The sequence below is a fragment of the Triticum aestivum genome, chromosome 2A, assembly GCF_018294505.1.
Source record: "Triticum aestivum cultivar Chinese Spring chromosome 2A, IWGSC CS RefSeq v2.1, whole genome shotgun sequence".
Classification (NCBI taxonomy): domain Eukaryota; kingdom Viridiplantae; phylum Streptophyta; class Magnoliopsida; order Poales; family Poaceae; genus Triticum; species Triticum aestivum.
This window is the reverse complement of record NC_057797.1, coordinates 202097815-202118171: the sequence shown is the minus strand read 5'-3', so window position 1 is coordinate 202118171 and position 20357 is coordinate 202097815. Positions and strand designations below refer to the sequence as shown.

The 20357-nt window shown below is 44.9% G+C and overlaps 2 protein-coding genes across 32 annotated transcripts; both read right to left on the bottom strand.

Annotated features, from left to right (window-relative positions):
* Positions 1-543: 543 nt before the first annotated feature.
* LOC123188346 (uncharacterized) lies at positions 544-5931 on the bottom strand. 2 transcript variants are annotated; one of them, XM_044600424.1, is made up of 3 exons: positions 5345-5931; positions 2408-2464; positions 544-1055 (listed from the first exon to the last, which is right to left on the bottom strand). In XM_044600424.1, the coding sequence occupies exons 1-3, from the start codon at positions 5609-5611 to the stop codon at positions 798-800; spliced, it is 582 nt and encodes a 193-aa protein (XP_044456359.1). In that variant the 5' UTR covers positions 5612-5931; the 3' UTR covers positions 544-797. The 2 variants fall into 2 exon arrangements, 1 of the variants encoding a protein (XP_044456359.1); XR_006494571.1 differs by lacking the exon at positions 5345-5931 and adding an exon at positions 4592-5338 and having other exon boundaries at positions 569-1055; positions 2038-4389.
* Positions 5932-7607: 1676 nt separating this feature from the next.
* Positions 7608-19567, bottom strand: LOC123188343 (uncharacterized). Of its 30 annotated transcripts, none has more exons than XM_044600409.1 (11): positions 19416-19567; positions 19258-19332; positions 19091-19177; positions 18276-18650; positions 18109-18185; positions 17706-17850; positions 17488-17622; positions 16930-16986; positions 15779-16021; positions 11982-14602; positions 7608-7983 (listed from the first exon to the last, which is right to left on the bottom strand). In XM_044600409.1, the coding sequence occupies exons 10-11, from the start codon at positions 13942-13944 to the stop codon at positions 7856-7858; spliced, it is 2091 nt and encodes a 696-aa protein (XP_044456344.1). In that variant the 5' UTR covers positions 13945-14602; positions 15779-16021; positions 16930-16986; positions 17488-17622; positions 17706-17850; positions 18109-18185; positions 18276-18650; positions 19091-19177; positions 19258-19332; positions 19416-19567; the 3' UTR covers positions 7608-7855. The 30 variants fall into 30 exon arrangements, 28 of the variants coding, with proteins under 28 accessions (XP_044456344.1, XP_044456345.1, XP_044456336.1 ...); XM_044600410.1 differs by having other exon boundaries at positions 18276-18382; XM_044600401.1 differs by having other exon boundaries at positions 15779-16040; positions 16930-17051; positions 19091-19332.
* Positions 19568-20357: the final 790 nt, after the last annotated feature.

Sequence of the window (20357 nt, the reverse complement as noted above, 5' to 3'; positions counted from 1 at the left end):
GACTGGGCTTCATCAACATTGCATGCTTGCTTCTTCCAAAACTGTTCAAAAAATTTATGAAAAACAACACAATGTCTTTGTCTTAGTAATAGATTTATTTCAGATGTCCGATCATTTGAAGGTAACCCCACTAAAATTTCCTAGGTAGAAATCTCAGTCCCCTTTAAATTAGGAACAATAACAGCAAAGAACACCATGCTTTGAATGATATTTTTTTCACAAATGTCACTGGGGGGCTGATAATCCTCTTGCAAAGATTCACAAACCATTGGCCAGAAAAAACACTGTGAATACAACAAAAGAGGATGAGAGCATAATTAGGCACGCAAAGAACATGATGAATTGAAGGCATCACCTTCCTGATGGCATCTATTTCATAGATCAGAACTCGAGCGAATTGCCCTTGGTTCACATCGAATTATAACATCACTAGGTGTTGGGGCGCGCCCGTGGCGCGCCTCTTGAGGGGTAGCTGAGCGGTGCCTGGTTGTACTCGCCCCTTTAACACTCTTTTCTATTCTAATTAGCACTTGGGATGATTGCTTTAGCTAAGAAACTTAGCAGCAAAAATAGAAATATATACTTTACAAAGAAAGCTCATTATGGATCTGAACATGAAACATCTGACTGACAATAGTGCACTTAACATAAGCAGCAACGTAGGTTTAGTGTCTTGAAAAGCATGTGATAAGAGGACCCAAAAGCAACCGATAGGTTATCACAGGATATAACATAATTAAGAGTACTTAGTGCTAAATTATATTGACACAGAGGCTGCATCATCTTCGATGGTGCATCTAGAGGCAGTGCACGGTGAGGACTAGGCTGCGCTTTGAAGTTATCCTGAAACGAAATGCACAGATGTCTCCCTCGCGAATGTTGGCGCGGCGACGAAACTCAGGCCAGTTGGTGGTTATAGTGGCCCTTTTGTCCATTCCTAGCATGATGCAACATTCGGCGAGCAGATGGCGGTCTGCAAGTCTGAACATGAGTGTATCATTGTTTGGATCAATGTAGTCCTGCAAGTTCTCTTCAGTATAGTTAACCTGAAAATACTGGTAGAAGAAAGTAAGTTATTTACATAGACAGAAATTGTTGTGTGATATGGAAGATAAGAGCGTGTTCTATGGATATTCATGATATTAATGGTGTTAGCAAAGTACTGTTATTCACTACACGTCTTGAGGACCCAACATTCTGAATGGTCAAGTAAAATGGCTCATGAAAGAGCAAAGAGAAGTCAATATTTCTGGTGTGCAATTGACGATTTGAGTATGTACAGCTTAGTGTATGAACAGAGAACAAATGAATGAAAAAATGGTAAGCTAGAAAAGGCAAAGTAGAAATTTCGTAAGTGGTAGGAGAAAAATAACAACAAATCAGGTGTTGATCAGGTGAGAAAGGGAATATAATTGGTATTTGTAACATAAGTAAACTGCTGACTGTTAAGTAGTATGAACAGAATGTGATTTGTTATATTTTAAGCATGGATAAAACAATAGTATAAATAGGAAAATATGTGCAACTTTCGTTTGTATCATCACAAAGTTACAGCTGTAAAGGTAATTAAAATGCATAAGAAAACAACATTTTATATTCTGTAAAATGGCTGGTGAAGCTCATGAAAAGAGTGAAGTAGTAAAGGAAGATGAAGAACTAAAAATAGATGTGCTTGTAATTGAATGGTCGACTACAGTAGATTATAGAGCTCTAAGAAAAAACAAGTAATATTGTAAAAGCGAGTTCAATGAATCTGATTGAGTATAACTAAGTATGAGAGTGGTAAAGAATGGCGATGAAAGAAAATTGGGCTTACACAAGGCAAATTAATCATTTTCATATACAGTGTGCGGATGGCATTAAAGCATTAGTAGTGGTGTTGAAAAGATAAGGTTAAAAGCACAGATACTCGGTTAGAATAAATGAGCATCTTTTCTGTTAAAAAACAATAAAAAGTGGGAGTTGTGTGGTATGGAGATACAACTTGCTACATTATGAAGTTAGTAAACATTGAATAGGCTGTGCATTTGAGCATACCATGCGCTGGCCTGGTTTGACAAATGTCTTGTTGATTGTGCACACGTAGTACTTGATGTCTGGCTCTTTGTGCCAAAACATAGCAAAGAGAGTGTCTACTTGGTGCTCATAGAGGAGGCTTAGAGTCTGTAAATGGACTTGTTTGGAATGCGGACATTTTTTCCAAGAGGAGGCTCAGAGTTGAGACTTAAGGTGACCATGCTTGTTATCATGATGCCAACCCTGATTTTTCAGTACGAAACCAGTTCTGAGTCCACTCGACCAATAAATGGTTGTTGATGGAAACACCTTAATCCCCCCTCCCTTTCAATGATCACAAGAGCTTAACTAACTGACAGGGTTCTAATAATTGCCTGAGCTGGTATTGTACATGTAGAGGATGTTCACCGATCCTGCCAGATGCCCGCCAACAAGCTTGTCGTCGGTTCTACACAAGCAGCAAAACCGATCAGATTAGCCATTTCGGATGTTACTCAGATGACGAGAACGGTTATAAAATTACGCCGATTGGCGGCATATTTTTTGTTTCTCCATCAAATCTGAAAAACAGTGAATGTCTCCCACTGAAGTTCAGTATTTGGCTAATGCAAAACTGCAAATAAAGTACTTGCGTACGGAAAGCATAAATCGTCATTAAAAAGGGCAAATTAGCAGTACTACTTGTGCGGACAACAGATTTATGGCCAAACCATTGCAAAGGTAGCACTCTCCAAGAAAACGGGGAAAAACACTCAACAAAGAGGCGTATGTAGCATGATGGAGCAGCTAATCATCCAGTTGGTTGTTAAAGGTTAATTTTATCAGACGGGCCTGTAGACTGATATTTCCAACTGGAGATTTGATAGACAATCCGGGGAGAAAGTTCTTTATGAAGGGCACCGAGAAGCACTGAGATGAAAAACACACGAGCAATTAGTAAGCAATTATCTCTTATCAATCCTTGTCGACAATCTTCATGATAAAGTAGAAGCCAGAAAAGGGATCTGCGAGCCAACATATGAATATGAACATACAACATAACCATCTGTGGAAATCTAATTAGTAAGCAATTATGTCTTCTCAATCCTTGTCGACAATCTTCATGATAAAGTAGAAGCCACAAAAGGGATCTCCGAGCCAACATATGAATATGAACATACAACATAACCATCTATAAAAATCTAGATGACAAAAATATCATACAAAGGGTTGGGATTAGAGTGGACCAACAACAAAGGCTCCTGATCTGCTTCTATTCAATCAAAACACCATAAGGAAGGATAACTAATACACAAAGGGTAGACGAGACAATCTGCTGATTCAATTAAAGGTACTCAACAACTGTATAAACATACTCATAATGGTAATGCTGTGAAATGTAATTCTGTGCTAGATCTGATTCAGCACTAATCAGCCAGGCATCAAACTAATTTTTGAATAAAGGACATGAAGCATAATAGGGTGCAGAAACCTCCTCTTCAGGACATGAAGAGAATTCACAAAAGGAATAGAATAATCTTCAAACATGAGAGGGGGTAGCGAGGAACTTGGAAATGAGAAAATATTCTTTCAACTCACTATCAAATGGTCAAAGAAAATGCCTATTCAAAACTGGTACTCACTTTCAAAATAAACAAGAGAAACAAAAAAATCCTCATGTATAAATACAATGAAAAAATGTGAGAGAACATAATAAATGAAATGAAGTTCGGATAAAATTAATTTTTCTTTAGGTGGATAAACTTCTGATCAGGATGACCCCACAGAAGTTACTTGGAAGATGGAATAGGTGCACAGTCAATAAATATATAGATTTCAAAGTTATTTTTCTTTGATGTTTTACTGAATGGCATATATGCTTCTATAGCCACATATTTTTCTTTTCTACACTCTGAACAAGTTCTCACGGAAACGAGGGCTAAAAGCAGCAACAACTATCACTGATCAATATAAGAAAGATGATACAAAGGAAGAGCTCGTTCAATTCTGTCTCCAACAACAACAGTGGCAGAACTGATCTTCTCAAGATACCCTCATATATATGAACTGGGTGTGTGGAATTTCAAATAAGTGAAATGATATTTACATGTACTGTTGTAAAGGATCTAAACATCAATGTTTGCTTGTTCACAGAAGCATCTTACTGGCTTACTGCATAACCATCCAATGCAGGGCAATGAACAATAACAACCTCTTGTTAGATAGGAAAAAAAGATATTACAAAAACAAAACAGATGGTTCATGACATTAAACCACGTCCAAATCATAAACCGAACTAAGTTTGTACCGTGTTCACTTACCAAAACCAGTCCCCCGACCACTTCTTGGATGTTCTGAATTTCTAAGCCAACATTCTCATTCACTGCGCCTCTCCTGACCAGCAAAAGAGTTCAGGACATGTCAGTATAATTCACACTTGTTGGCAGGAAGTGAAAAATTGATCCTAAATTTAGTACTCCCTCCATTCCATTTTCACATGGAGTATTGCGTAATTCAATACGTGTGAAATGAAAGCACTGAATAATTAAAAGTAGCAAAACAGTTAAGCAGGAGATGAGATGGGATGAGGGCGTACTGTGCGTTGGGGTAGTGGAATTGGGCGAAGAACTCTTGCACGCCGTCGAACGAATTCACCTGCCCACCAGGTCGACGCAACTCTCCCCGGACGCGCCGATGCGGCCGTCATTCTGCTGCACGAGCAGCAGCAGCATGCCCCGGACTGCCGGGACCAGAGCCCGGTCTCCTGTTCCCACAGCACGTCGTCGACGACCCCGTCGAACCGGATCGGCGCGGTATCGATCGACCATCCCAGCACGGCCACGACACGCCACTTCAAATGCATTTTGTTTGTTTGTTCTGTATTTTCAGTTAACAGTACTCCAGCAAGGAGTAACAAGCAAGGTGGTTACCATCAACATTTAACGGTGGACAGGATTTAGATGATCATTTGGCAATGGGCAGGATTTAGAGGATCATTTACCACCATCATCGTTTCCCTCGACAAGTACTCCTACTTCTGTCTATATGATTTAGAGGATCATTTTACAGTGGGCAGGAGTACAACACATCTAAATCCTGCGTACACAATAACACAATACAGGGAGTACTGCTGGAGTAGTTGCAGTTTGTACTCCTTGAGCAGTACTCTAGAGCAAAAGCTACAGATTTGCCCAGATTTTCTAATGATTTACTGCTACAGCTACAGATTACTCCTTGCCATCAAAAATGGTACAATACTCTAGAGAAAACCACAGCACTCCTTGCCATCACAAATCATAGTACTAACACAAAAAATTGGATTGCTAGAAATTGGACAGGGAGCAGGTACCTTGTCTGGTACGTCGTCGTGGTCACACCTCCGCCTGCCCGTAGCATCACTTAGTGGTGTGCGGCAGCAGCTCCTCCTACCCGTAGCAGCACCTCGTGGTGGACGGCAACTTAGGGTCTCGCGTCCACCAGCGCCAGGAGCTTGGCAGCGGCGAAGGGTGCTGCAGCGATATTCTCCTGCCCGCGGCAGCACCTCGAAGGTGTCCAGCCGCCGCAGCCCCCATCTGGTGGTTGTGCTGGCCCGGATCCGGCGTGTACGTCCTCGCATCCACCATATCCTTCCTCGCTGACGCCAGATCCGGGGATTCGTCGCTGGCTTGGAGCAAAAAGTTAAAAAAAAAATTAGGTGGAACGGAGACCCGAGGCAAGGCGAGGCGGCGGCGCCGAGGGGAGGCGACACAGCAAGGGGAAAGGAGAGAGGCGAGAGCTGAGAGGAGCCCCGCGGCGGCAACGGCGGAGAGGCGGGGGGAGAGGCGAGAGCTGAGAGGAGCGTGGCGGCAGCGGCTGCGAGGCGAGGGGAGTGAATGGAGCAGAGTGAGAGGGACGAGTCGGGGAGTGCGGGTTGAATGCGGAAAAGACGAGGTCGTTTTTGCAAAATGACCAGCGCCGACGTGGCTATCGCGAGCTAGCGTCCTTGATGCGCAGCTGAATGGTTTTAATATTAGGAGTACATACCTGCAGAATATTATCCTTTCGGGTTTATGATTGCTCTCTTAAAGAATGACAGTAGTAACTCCCTCTAAACAAGCAATCTTAACCACTATATCTAGCACCTCTCCAACATGTCGTTCTATTGCAGTCACGATACTTGCCGCTGCAGAGCAGCTGCTCATCCGCGCCATCGTCAAGGCTCGCCAGGCCGTACTTGCTCTGCTCGCCATCGTAGTAGTCCTCAATGCAGCCCATGTCCATCTCACGGGCATCGTGGAAGAAGCCCCGGGTGAGCAGGCGAAGGTTGTGCGCCCAGAGCACCATGAGTCACAGCAGCCGCCACATCATGTCTGGTAATGTTCAACGACTTCCTCTTAAGAAGTACATCGGCACATATCCAGGAGATTCTGTATCATCCCTTTAGGGCTCATTCGGTTTGGAGGAAATCAAAATGTAGGAATTAGAAGTAGTATAGGAATATGATAGGATGGCACTTGCCATCCTAAGGAATTGACTTGTCTCGTTCCTACGCGTAAAATGAGCTTTGAGTGGATGTGTAGTTTCCTCCAAAAACACGGAAATGAGTAGTATTCCTACGAAATTCCTGCACGCATTTCCTACAAACCGAATGCATACATAAAAAATTTTCCTCTGGAATCTTTATTTCTATGTTTTTCCTACGAAAATCCTCCAAACCGGATGAGGCCTTAGATGCAAAATCAAATTATGATACTAAAAAGACAAATATATGGAGGTAAGAAAGGTTTAGAAGGAATAAATGACACTACATGCCTCAAGTCTAGGTGCAGGTACCGAATAAAGGAGTACACAGCAAACAATCAAGTAAGCTTACCAAATCCAAGATGAGTGTCTACACTCGCATATCTTGATGTTCCTGTCAAGTTCTTGTTCTCTATGATTACTTGGTAACAGCTGAAGATTAGCGATAATTCTGACAATATTGTGTAACTCACCCAATTATCATCAAGTATATCAATAAGAGATGATGATATTGCCAGTATGACTATGGAATGTGGTGGTGTGTCAATGTATCTCTGTACTTTCGTCGTGTTAATTAATGGAATACACGAACTCAACATGATTGATCTAACAAAAACGAAGTCACTTAAAGTCCACATGATGAAATGGAAGAGACTAAAACAAAGCTGGACCAAAGTAATGAAGCCAAGGGAATATTCAGTTTTAATCATATAACATACCATTTTATCAGCAAGCATGAAAACATTTTTTAGAGGTAACTTCCTGTTAGAAAACCCGAAAAAAATCCTCCAGGTCTAGCCACATTGTAATCACAAAAGCACTTGAAACTTCTGAATTCTAGCTGCAGAACAAAAGGGAATATCAGTTGATTCTTTTGTGAATAAAAGAGACTGGGCTAAGCAAGAGAAAGCAAGCGAAAATAAAACACATATGTTGCTTCCTCCTTGGAAGTATTCTGGGCTTTGACTCATACAACAAATGTGGATGTTTTGTCTGAGATGTGATTTCCTAGCTAAATAGCCGATGTTCCTCCTCTCTCATCTCAATCAAGAACATGAAGCAAATAAAATGTATAGATGTCAAAATAGAAATTACTTGTAAACTCAGTATGGTTCAATCAAATTATGGCTTCAATTTTTTTTGGAAAAGGGGGGACTCCCCGGCCTCTGCATCAGAGCGATGCATACGGCGACAATTATAAATAAATAAAGTAGTTTAACAAAGTCTTGCAATCTGCTGCAAAAAAGTAGGCTGGCTCACAAAGAGCTAGAAAAACAAAAAAGGCCCAAAAGTCACAACCGGCTGGCATAAGATAGATAGATAGGTAAACTAATCGCCTATTCTATTACATGACCGCCATCTAAACCGGTTGAAGATATCCCGTGCTACCATCTCCCACCGGACAGATCCAGTAACCAAACGCTCCCTGGCCTCCGTCGGAGTGAGTAAGGACCACATACGGATTAGCGCAGTAGCCCGAAATAAAACCTGCAAAAACGAATAGTTGTTGTTCTGTTAAAAGCCAAATCATTTCTGCAGTTCCAAATTGCCCATAACAACGCACATGCTCCTACTCGAATTTGTCTAGCTGTTTTGGCCTCTATACCAACAAGCCACGTTCCAAATAATGACCTGACCGAATTCGGAGGAGTAATGTTAAAGGCAATTTGCACCGAGCGCCACAACACTCTCGCCAACGGGCAATCAAAGAAAAGATGTTGGATAGTTTCATCCCGATCACAGAAACTACACCTAGTAGAACCTGTCCAGTTGCGCTTAATCAAATTATCTTTTGTTAGAACGACTTGTTTATGTACAAACCACATAAACATTTTGATTTTCAGAGGAACCTTAACTTTCCAAACATGTTTTAAACTAGGAATAACACTAGAGTTGATGACATCAATGTACATCGACTTGACTAGAGTTGATGACATCAATGTACATCGACTTGACTGTGAATTCCCCAGATCTAGTAAGCTTCCAACACAACTGATCGGGCTGATGAGTAAGCCGAACCTCCATCAGTCTACTCACCAGATGAATCCAAGCCTCCCACAGGTCCCCAGCAAGCACCCTCCTAAAGTGAATATTAAGGGGAGCGAATTGCAAACTCGTTGCAACCAGAGCATCACGTCGTTGCACAATACGATATAGCGACGGATACTGAAGAGCCAGCGGCGTATCACCAAGCCAAGTATCCTCCCAGAATCGAGTGTTATTGCCATCACCGATAATAAACTTTGTTCTATTAAAGAAAGTAGCTTTGACCCTCATTAGCCCCTTCCAGAAAGGCGAATCAGTTGGTCTAACTGTCACCTGCGACAAGGTCTTGGAGTACAGATACTTGTTACGAAGAATCTGCGCCCAAGTTGCCTCAGTCTCGACAGATAACTTATATAGCCACTTACTGAGAAGGCATCTGTTCTTGACTTCAAGGTTCTCAACCCCAAGACCCCCTTGGTCTTTTGGTCGGCAGATGACATCCCATTTGGCTAAACGGTACTTTCTCTTAAGTTCATCACTCTGCCAGAAGAAACGTGACCGATAGAAGTCCAGCCTTTTCCTAACTCCAACTGGTACTTCAAAAAAGGATAAAAGAAACATAGGCATACTCGTGAGCACCAAATTAATGAGAATCAATCGGCCTCCATACGACATGAGTTTGCCCTTCCAGCAGCTCAGTTTCTTCTCAAACCGATCCTCGATACACTTCCATTCGCTGTTAGTCAACTTACGATGGTGAATGGAGATACCTAGATAAGTGAATGGTAGAGCCCCCAATTCGCAACCAAACAGTTGCTTGTATGCATCTTGTTCCTTTTTGGAACTACCAAAACAGAACAACTCGCTTTTAGGGAAGTTAATCTTCAGACTGGTCAATTGCTCGAAAAGGCACAGTACCAGCTTCATATTTCTCGCCTTAGCCAAGTCGTGCTCCATAAAGATGATTGTATCATCGGCGTACTGTAGGATGGACACACCACCATCAACTAAATGAGGCACCAAGCCACCTACTTGTCCGGCCTCCTTTGCCCGACCTATCAAGATTGCCAACATATCAACGACAATGTTGAACAGAATAGGAGACATTGGATCACCTTGTCTGAGGCCCTTGTGTGACTGGAAATAATGACCTATATCATCATTCACTTTAATTCCAACACTCCCTTTTTGCGTGAAGGATTCTACTTGGCGTCGCCAAGCTTCATCAAAACCCTTCATGCGTAATGCCTGTTGAAGGAAAGCCCATTTGACTTTATCGTACGCTTTCTCGAAATCCACCTTAAAAACTACTCCATCTAGTTTTTTTTGTGTGAGTCTCATGGAGCGTTTCATGCAGTACCACCACCCCTTCAAGAATGTTCCTGTCCGGCATGAAAGCAGTTTGAGTAGGCTGCACCACAGTATGCGCAATTTGTGTGAGCCTATTCGTCCCGACCTTGGTAAAATTTTTGAAACTAACATTAAGAAGACAGATTGGCCGGAATTGCTCAATCCGCACTACCTCTGTCTTCTTGGGAAGAAGTGTTATCATTCCAAAATTCAGCTGAAAAAGGTGAAGCTGGCCAGAGAATAGATCATTGAACAAAGGCAATAGATCTCCTTTAATAATGTGCCAACACTTCTTGTAGAACTCTGCCGGGAAACCATCCGGGCCAGGAGCCTTATTATTCTTCATCTGGGAAATGGCGTCATACACCTATTTCTCAGAAAAAGGAGCAACTAAAATATCATTCTCAACAACCGTCAGTTGAGGCACATCCTCAATCCTAGACTCATCCATCGACACACAGTTATCCTTTGGAGGCCCAAACAGCTGCTTGTAATACTCAGTAATATAAAGCTTTAAGTTTTCCTGACCAAGAATCGTTCTGTCATCTTGTTCAAGCTGAAAGATCCTCTTCTTTCTATACTTACCATTGGCGATCATGTGAAAAAATTGTGTGTTCGCGTCCCCCTGGACGACCCTTCGGACCTTAGCCCGAAGCGCCCACTTTAATTCTTCCTCACGAAGGAGCTCTTTCAGCCTCATTTCCGCGTTGATCTTGGCATGAAGCTCCAAGGCTGGCAGGATCATGGTCTCGGCTTTTACATCAAGGGACTAAATAAGCGTAAGGAGCTGTTCCTTCTCAATCTTATAGACCCCACTAAGATGCTTAGCCCACCCACGTAGGAAACTTCTCAAGTGCCTAATTTTATTCTGCCAGCGCTCAAGTGCAGTTCTACCTCCTGCATCCTTAGCCCATTCTCTGGCTACGAGATCTAAGAAACCTTCTCTCTCAAACCACGCAAGCTCGAAAGAGAAAACATTCTTATTTCCCACATGGGTGGCCTCCCCAGAGTCAAGGAATAACGGCGTGTGATCAAAAATACCACGAGAAAGTGCCTGGACTGTTACACATGGGAATTTCTGTTCCCATTCGACGCTAGCCAGAACTCGATCTAGCTTTTCGAACGTCGGATTTGGCAAGGCGTTAGCCCAGGTAAACTTCCTGCCCGAAAGCTCTATCTCACGCAGATCCAGGCTTTCAATGATTGTGTTAAACATGAACGACCATCTGCCGTCAAAATTATCATTATTCTTCTCATCACGCCTTCTGATGATATTAAAATCACCCCCCACCAGGATAAGAAGTTGTTCAGAACCGCAAATCCTAACCAGATTAGCCAAAAAATCTGGTTTAAGCTCGGGCTGTGCGGCACCATATACCGCCACCAAAGCCCAGTTAAACCCATCGGTCTTTGACCTCACCCTAAACTTAACAGCGAAATCCCCCATGACCACGCTTCGGACTTCTAACGAATCACATCTAACTCCGAGTAAAATCCCACCCGATCTTCCTCGCGGCGGTAGACAATGCCAATCAAAATCAATACCTCCCGAAAGCGTATTGAGAAATTGAGGCGAAAAGTCGGCTCTACCAGTTTCCGATAAAGCGATAAAGTCCAACCTATGCTCAATAGAAGTCTCAGCAAGAAACCTTTTTTTAGCCAAGTCTTTCAGACCTCTGCTATTCCAAAAAATTCCTTTCATATCTCGTCATGGAATTTTTTAGCCGTTCTTATCCGCGCGCTCCTACGCACTGCGGAGTCTGGGTAGATCTTCCGCTTCCATTTGCGTTTAGGAATATTGAAACTCTCCAGCTAGTCCTCACAACCAGTCTCAGAGGCGCACACCTCTACAAAGTCCACTCGCTCATCCTCCTCCTCAGGTTCAGGAGACGGATGAGCAAGATCCGCACAAAAGTTATCGAGCACCCTGACCCCCAAAGCATCAATCTCGGAATTATTCATTGGTTTAACCGCAGCTAAGTTACGAATCATCTCAAGCGCTCGTTCGGCCTCTAAATCCAGCATATCATTAACCGAGTTTGAAATTTCACTATCATTATTACCTAGTGAAATTCCTATCTTATTTGCATTGTTTATAATCTCATCATTTGAAAAATGCAAAATAGAATTAGAGGTATTGTTCGACATACCAGTAGTGACCTCCACGTCATGAAGCTTGGCCGCCCTCATAGCGCACCGCTGCTGAATGTCGTCCACTTTCGGATGGTCCTGGAAACAGCTACTCAACCGTTGCCCCTCAGAGACCGGATCCGGAATACCACCGAAAGAAATCACCTCCTCCCGAGAAGCTCTACTGGAGTGCCCCAAGCCGGGGGAAGGTGGAGCCAGGGCCTCCTGCCCGAGCTCCCCATCCACCCCGGCCCAAGGGCCAACTGGCGGCACCAGCGGCATCGGCGAGCAAGCCCCTTTGGGCTCCACAAGAGAAGAGGACCCCGAGGCCACCTTCCCCGAGTCCTCTCCGAGAAGCGACTCCGGCGCCAGCGTCGCCGGCCCGGTAAAAGGGGAAGAAGGTGCCGGATCTAGCAGCCTCGGCCTCCCTCCCAAAGAATCAATCTGCACCATCGGTAGCTCACCCACCGCAGGCCCTGATGAGGGCACCGAGGCCACCTGCCCCACACCCCCATCAGCAGCCGGCACCATCGGCTGCACCTGCGAAATCGCGACCAGAGGGGAGGAATCCGAAGTCACCAGCTTCAGACCCTCTCCTACAAGAACGACCTCCTCCGCCTCAGCCCTGACCGAGATCGACAACTCCCCAAGAAGAGGAATCACTGGCTCCTCAAGCTCCAGAACTGGGAGCGAGTGCTCGAACACCTCATCAGACTCCACCCGATCACTCCATAGTCTCGGGGGTGCAGATGCCGGCTCGAAAGAACTGAATCTGAGAATAGTCGTAGGCACTGTAGAAGGAGGAGCCGTCACATCCACAGACGTGTGAGAGTCAGCACCCTGCGGAGTGGACAACTCACGCCCACTGTCAGCTGTTGGTGCCTCCTTAAGTGCCGAACTATCATCATCCTCGTGCATATCAGTATCAGACCCGTTGGCCGCCTCGGCAAACAGACTCTCATCCTCGAACTCAATGACAAGGTTATATATGTGGCCTCGATATGCCCACTTAACCACCTCAGGGACGTACTCGATGTTCAGCACACTGACCAGTAAACGGGCAATCCCGTGGGCTCTGGTAAAGTCCATATCCATGCGCTCTGGTCTGCCCACCATGATACCCAAACTGGCCACTACCCGTGCATCCCGCATCAGCTTGGATGGAGCCCCAGAGAATCGCAGCCAAACCTGAGTCAGAGGCTTGCCCGTAGGCTCAATCCTCTTCCACTCGTGAAACTCAAGCATGCCATCAGTACCTGGCACCTTGCACATCCCGAAACTCAGTAGTCTCTGAAGTTCCTCAACTGACGGGAACTCAACCAGAAACAGTTTGTCCTCGACACTAGCAAGCTCCCACCTGAAATCCCCAGGGGCTAACTCCTTGAGCCTCTGAATAATCTGTGCCTCCAAGACCTCTCCTCTAGCAATCTTAACTAACCCAGTCGTCAAACTCAAAGTCTCGTCAGGAACCTCCATCTCCGTTGGAGATTCAAAGAACGTAAGTTCAGCACAGTACACTCCATGCATCATGAGTGATGGTGCCTGATCTCTCAGAAATGGACAGTCCCCCGAATCGTGTGCTGGTTTGACACAAGTGCCACACAGCTCAGCCACACACTCAGCAATAAAATGTCCCTTACCACCACATCGATAACAAAGCATTTTCTCTTTCTTGCGCGCATATTTGGATGCTCTTTCAGACTCAGCCCTAGAAGAATCCTCCACTGACACAGTCAACCCGGATTCATTCCCGGGAATCTCAGCATTGGCAAGCGCCGAGACCACCTCCAATGCTTGGCCAGTCAAAACCTGCTGCTCAACAGCCCCATCAACCACCATCGGATCAATCACAGACGTAGTATGCGGTCGTGGGCGGTACCGGCCACCTCGACCCCCACGCCCACCACGATGACCGCGGAAACCACCCCGCGGCCGGAGACCAGGGCCAGACGCCCCCTCAACAAAACTTCCTGGGGGCCCCATGAACGGGCGCTCCGCTGAGCCATCGCTCTGCCAAGCATAGCCTCGACCGCCGCCAGTCGATGAGGATCCACGGTGCTTACCAGATCCATACGCATTGACCCCATCATCACCCCACTGACCCTAAGGCGCAACTGTGGCTTGAGTCGTTGGAATTGCCTGTTGCTGCACCGTCCCGGCTCTGATTTGCAGAGGCCTGGCGACGAGGTGAGGAGGCGGTGCTGGCCTCGGCTGGCCGGTCTGCAACCCCGGAGCAGGGGGCCGCAGCGCAGCACCTCCCCGGCCCGCATTGCTGGTTCCTGAAGCACCCGGCGCCGGAGGCCGCTGACCCACCGGAGCTGGCGCCGTCGGTCTGGGACCGGGCAACACACCGCCCCGGCCCACAGCAGTTCCGACCGGAGCCAAGCCCCTATCGGCGGGCTGAGCAAGCACTCCCCCGCGGCCAGCCCCAGGCACCGGCAACGCAGCGCCGCGGCCACTGCCAGTGGCCGAAGGAAGCATACCAGCCCCCGCGGCTAGCGGCAGCACAGCGCCGCGGCCTCCGCCGCTGCCCTGCTGCGGCACAGTCCCAGGGCGGCCGACTCCCTGAGGCACCACCGTCTTCTTCCCCGGTGGCAAGGGTCCTTCGCGACCCGCCATCGTACGGAGCGGTGGAATACGCCTGGCCCGACCAGTCCCAGCCGATCGCAAGTTCAGGAAAATCAAAGAAATAGATAAGTTCTTGGATAATAAAGTGGAACTCAACCAATACTTATAAAATAAACCAGAATTGCAGATAATAAAATATAGATTATGCATGTGTATTTAATTTGCAGAGAATTTTTTTTATAGGCGAGTAGTTCCTAATGCCAGAATAACATCGGTAGAAGAAGCAGCTACATATCAACACTGCTGGAGGACTTTGTGCCATGGAAGAAATGTAAAAAATTAGTGAGCATTGGCAGCAAACCAGGCAATGGAAGGGAGGACCTTACATTACCTCCAGCAGTTTGCTGCTAGGTTCTAGAAGGATGCAACATAAGCGGCAAAGCAAGAGAACTCTGGAAGCACATACAAAGTATTTGCTGCAGTAAACTATGTTAAACAAGAACATCCTACTTCTTATCCAAACATTTAGTGTACATGATTGTGCACGATATTTAAGTGTTAATACCCCATAGGGCAATTTCAGGTTCAGATCTCCGTAACAATAGTTGATTTTTTAGTATACTAACCATTGTTTAGGAAAATGTCGGGAGATCCATGAGAAGCAAGGTTATATGATAATGTCAGGTTGAAACCGTAATCGCTGCATTTAGTACTTTGTTTATTAAGTCCTTTTCAGTTTAGTGAACTGAGACCATGCAGTTTTGTCAGAAGAATGCTTTTTTCCTTAGACAAATTTGTCGCAGACAATCATTAGCTTACATAGGTGCTCTTCTGACAAATTTGCAAGAAAGAAAACATCATCTTTCCCACAGCTGGTGAGAGACGAACAATAACAGGAACTGAAGAAAGTAACATACGTAGTCAGGAACAAAGTTTTGGAGTCAATATAATAATCTGAATTAGAAGAAAGACGCTACATTAATCAAACCATATAAAGCACACTATCTGGTTTGGCAGCGACCGATGAACCCTAGCTGGTCGCCGCATCCAGAGGCGGAGGGAGGAGCAGCTGGCAAGCACGGCTACGAATTGAGATCCAATACATGTAGTAGTAGTATATGAAGTAATAAGGTAGCATATATTCCAGAACAACTATCTGAGCATAGCATAGCTTGGAAATTTCACTAATATAGAAAACTGTGAGCTACAAATTTAGATGAAGCAAGGAAAAGAAATACATGAAACATACAGTGACAAGCTCTGCTATAGTTTCAGAATTGAGCCCAGCATCAACCAGCTCTTCCTCGAGTGTCCTGCAAGTGACTCCATACATGCTCGACCATTTGAGCATCTGTTACCAGCAGCAAATCATAGGTGCACTTTGAAGAACAAAAATGTAGTTTGGAATCATAGTGGCAAAGCTCAATAGTGCCTTGATTCAGAACATTGATGTTTATTTTCCCTTTCTGCACAAAGTATGAGCCTGGTCCCTCTGCATTTGAAGCAGAAAACTGAGAACTCATCAATTTGGCAGGTGATAACTAATGACAACAAAATTGTAATAATTGCAGCAAATGAGATAAACATGACCATACAGCGGACGTTAGGCTAAAAGATAGAATGATATAAACCATGATAATAACAAAGATCAGATAGAACAAGAAACTTCCACACAAGTCCAGTAGTGTAAATATTGTATCTATTGGAACTTCAATATCATTTAGTTCAAGGGAATACTCTCTTCTATATCTGTAACCAAACACTAAAGTATTAAACTACGGAAACGTAACAAACCTTCTAGTTTTCTAATTAGTGGGGCTTACTGGACGAAAGAGAATATTATGATTCCCAGTTTTAGCAGACAAGAAGTACAAGATCAATATGTGTATCACACCAGGAGAAAACATGCATTTAGTATGACAATAACTATTAGGAAAATACTTGGCTGCTTAAATTACATTAATTTCCAGTGAACCTCCATAGGGCAGCTGATAACAAACATAGACATCACTTGCATTCGACACCCTTTTCATTTCTAATTCCATTTAATAAATTTCCTTATTGATTTTTTAAACCATGAAATTGGTATTGTTTGACAGTCGATCAGAAGAAGACCTATAGTATCATAGAAACATCACATATGAGAGAATATAAACTGCTTTACAACTGTGTAATTTTCTATCATAGAGCAATAACAAAATTACATGTCAACATTGCAGGTCAAGGTGGGTGAAAGGGTAATATTGCATAGCCAGAGACAGACAGAATATGGTTGTATGTGCTGGTGTACGATACATCACAAGAAATATGAGACAGATGAAATTTTATTACTGGAAACAATCTTGATTGAAAAGACAATGGAAGAGGAGGTGCTAGGTGGGAGCCTTTGCCGCTGCTCACCTCGCTGCTGCTGCCATGGATCTGCAACTCTTGGGAGAGGGGCGCAGCTGGTTCCATCTATCATGCAAAAGAAGAAATCACCTCAGAGACTTCTCCCTTTTTAGGATAACTATATCAAATACCTGAGTTGTACAAACCAAAAAGTATGAAATTAGCAACTATCGGTACTTCATTCACATTCAGTTATATGAGTTCCATCATTTACAACCTGCAATATTTAACTCTTTCTAGTCCTTAGAGCTAGAAGTACACATATTAGATTGGGAAGATCACATTCAATTAGTCCAAATTAATCAATGAACTACTCAACTAAGTTTGCTTGTGTGCACAATAATATGCACCCATCAATAATCTGGCTATGCAAACATCTATAATTTATAATTTTCTAGGATCCTCGGGTCTGAGTATACCTTCACTAAACTGCTGCTCAGGTTGGTCACCTCGGATCACATAAGTGCCTACAACACTTTCGGTAACAGACTTGCTAAAACTTCTTACTACTGGCACGCTTTCATGCAAAGTAGGCTCGATCAAAGAGCATCAAGGGAGAGTGAGTACCTAAAAATTCTGAAGATCTCGAACGTAACCTCCTGCAGGTGGAACGCCGAACGAGAAGGGGGCAAGGCTACTGGATCAAAATCTCGACGTCCTCCGTCATCCTCTAATCAGACTACTCAACTCATTTTCATAGACCTGAATTAAATTTTAGAAAAAAGAAATTTCATGACTACATAGATGAGATGGTCTAGAAGTAGGGGAAAGGGGAGGGTGTGTACCTACGTCAACAACACAGTGAAGTATACGGAGAAAAGGTCCGTCGTGCACTTGCCTCAACACGACGATTAATCGGAAGAACTATCCTCCGCACCTGGGGTGCTCAGTCCTGTAGGTAGTCTAGTATTTAAAACAACTCCATTCTAACTGCAAGAATACACATTGTCGCTAGTGAGCAGAACCATGGCTCCACATCCATACTGATCTTGATGACATTTAAATATAAACATGGATAGTCAGAACCACACAAGTAACCGCAGATGTTGCAGCCCTATTTCTTGCAGTAGTTCAGGCTGCATATCGAGCACTTAAGTACAAATCTGGTCAGCGATTACAGTGGCACACATTGATGATGCTCAGTGTTGGTCATTCAGTTCTAGCATATGCACAGAGAAATTAAATCACCTTATAGCATCTAACATGTATACGTTGTGGTACTGTATCCTCTTATCATCTTGAAGACATTTTCCAACCTATCAAGCCTGCCATATATAAGTAGTTAATTATCACTGACAATTTATTTAAGGGCAAAATCTTATCGGCAGGCAACTGTACAATCTTCAGCGACCTACCATTCTTAGTAATGAACACAGGCAGATTTCCATACTTCTTTTTAACATGTTTCACCAGACTGAACATTCCCTAGGGAACTAACTATGTGCAGCCAACTCAATGCTGCCTGAAAGTAGACAAATATTTGTGTATTATCAATTGAACCTGAAGCTGCAAGTATATCATTTTTCCTATTTTCTTTCCATGCCTGTAAGCTGCATAGCACATGCAGAAATCAGTAATATTGACACTGGATTATGGGGATTATCATATGTTTTTTCATCATGACTGAGCAGTTGAGATGACTGCAGCATCCGTTGAAGCATCATTCATGACAAGTTTCCTAACGTGCATCCCGTCGTTCCTAGCATATAATGCTGTGTAGTGGTTTATGCCTATCAACAAAAGTTAGATCAAATTGAGTGTGTTTGCATACAGTTTCTGAATATGCAGAAAGGGTATTACATACTATCCAAGATTTCGCTGTCAAGCTTATTCTTATACTGGTGGCATATACGTCATGAAATAAGAAACCGAACAGTTGGGTGATCCTACATGGTGCGTTACTCCTAAGCAGTACTGACAACTATCCAACGATTGCAGAATAATGAGCTGGAGTGGATAGGATGATGGATAACCTTTGATACAGAAATACTTGTGCTTACCCTGCCTTTTCTCCATGTATAGGTTAAATTAAATACACAAAACGACAATGATGAAATTAGGAAGATAGATTATGAATGTATTAACATTGTCAACAATATCAGGTGCTCATTTCTTTCTTGATTCCATCATATATGATAATGGTCATAGTAGAACAGATCAGAGAAGTTACCTTGGCAGGCAACAAATGGTGATGATGTTGAGCACCTTGGATGGTGGGCATCCTCCTTCAGTAGATGGGATTGAAGCAGCTTCTCCTCTCCATGAAACATGCACAAAAGTAGATAGCACGCATCACATAAGGGGTGAAGAAAACCAGATAAGTGGAGGGATTAGTACCTCCTGTCTGCTCGGTCATCATGGGCAAAGAAGGGCTAGGGTTGGGGATGCTTCACGAACAGGAGAGATGTTCTCCTGCAGCATAGAAGGGAGGGAGCTTTATGAACAACATCAACTCCACATCGAAAACTGAGATAGAGAAGTGATGGAGAGGGCACCTTCTTCATGGCGTTGGCACCAGGGTTAGAGCCGCAACGAGCACCCTCTTCACGCGGCTTGAACCTGCACATCGGGGCGCTCGCGCCGCCTTGGTCGTGGATCCGGACCTGCTGCTCGATCTGGAGCGAGGGGAAGGCGATGAGGTCGTCGGTATACCTGGCCATGGGCAGCCCGGCCCGGTCGGCCCGACCCGACCCAGCCCGAAAAAGCACGATCCGGCCCGGCCCGACCTTGTCCATGGGCCGGGCTCGGGCCTAAGTTTTGAGCCCGAAGCCCGGGCCTGGGCCCGTCGATTTTGCCATTTAAGGAAGAGGCCCGGCTCGTGGCCCGAGGCCCGACGGGCTTTTAGTGTGATGGGCCGGGCTCAGGCCCGATTTTTAGGCCCGACGGCCGGGCCGGTTTTTTGCGTCGGGCTTTGATTGGCCCGGCCCGAAGCCCGGCCTGGCCCGAGGAATGGCTAGGTATAGTCGTCGATGATGACGATAAGGGGAGGGGAGGAGAGAAGGGGTGCGGTGCAGGCTGTGGGGGAGGGCGCTGGCGGCGGCTACGAGGGAGGGCGCGGGCCGGTGAGTGGTGGTGGCGGCAGACGATGGAGAAAGGGAGAGGAATCGGGGGATGGGGATTGGGGGAACGTGGGCTAGGGTGGGCGATTCACTTCTGGCTGTTCCCCTCTCCCTTCTCCAGTACACCAATCGCAACTTGACTTGTGTCGACGTGGCTGCAACCAGCACTAGCCCTTGATGCACATCTTATTGTTTTGGATGTCCCGGTCTATTCCTGAACCGGATGCCATCGCCGCAGGAAAAACTTTGTGGGAGGAGCGAAGAGGACTTGATTGGCAATTCTGCTACTAATGCGAGTGCGTTGGAGGAAGTTCGTGAAAGGGCATGGTGAGTTATTCTAACCTATCTAGAAACAAGAATGATGGGATAACCCCGGCC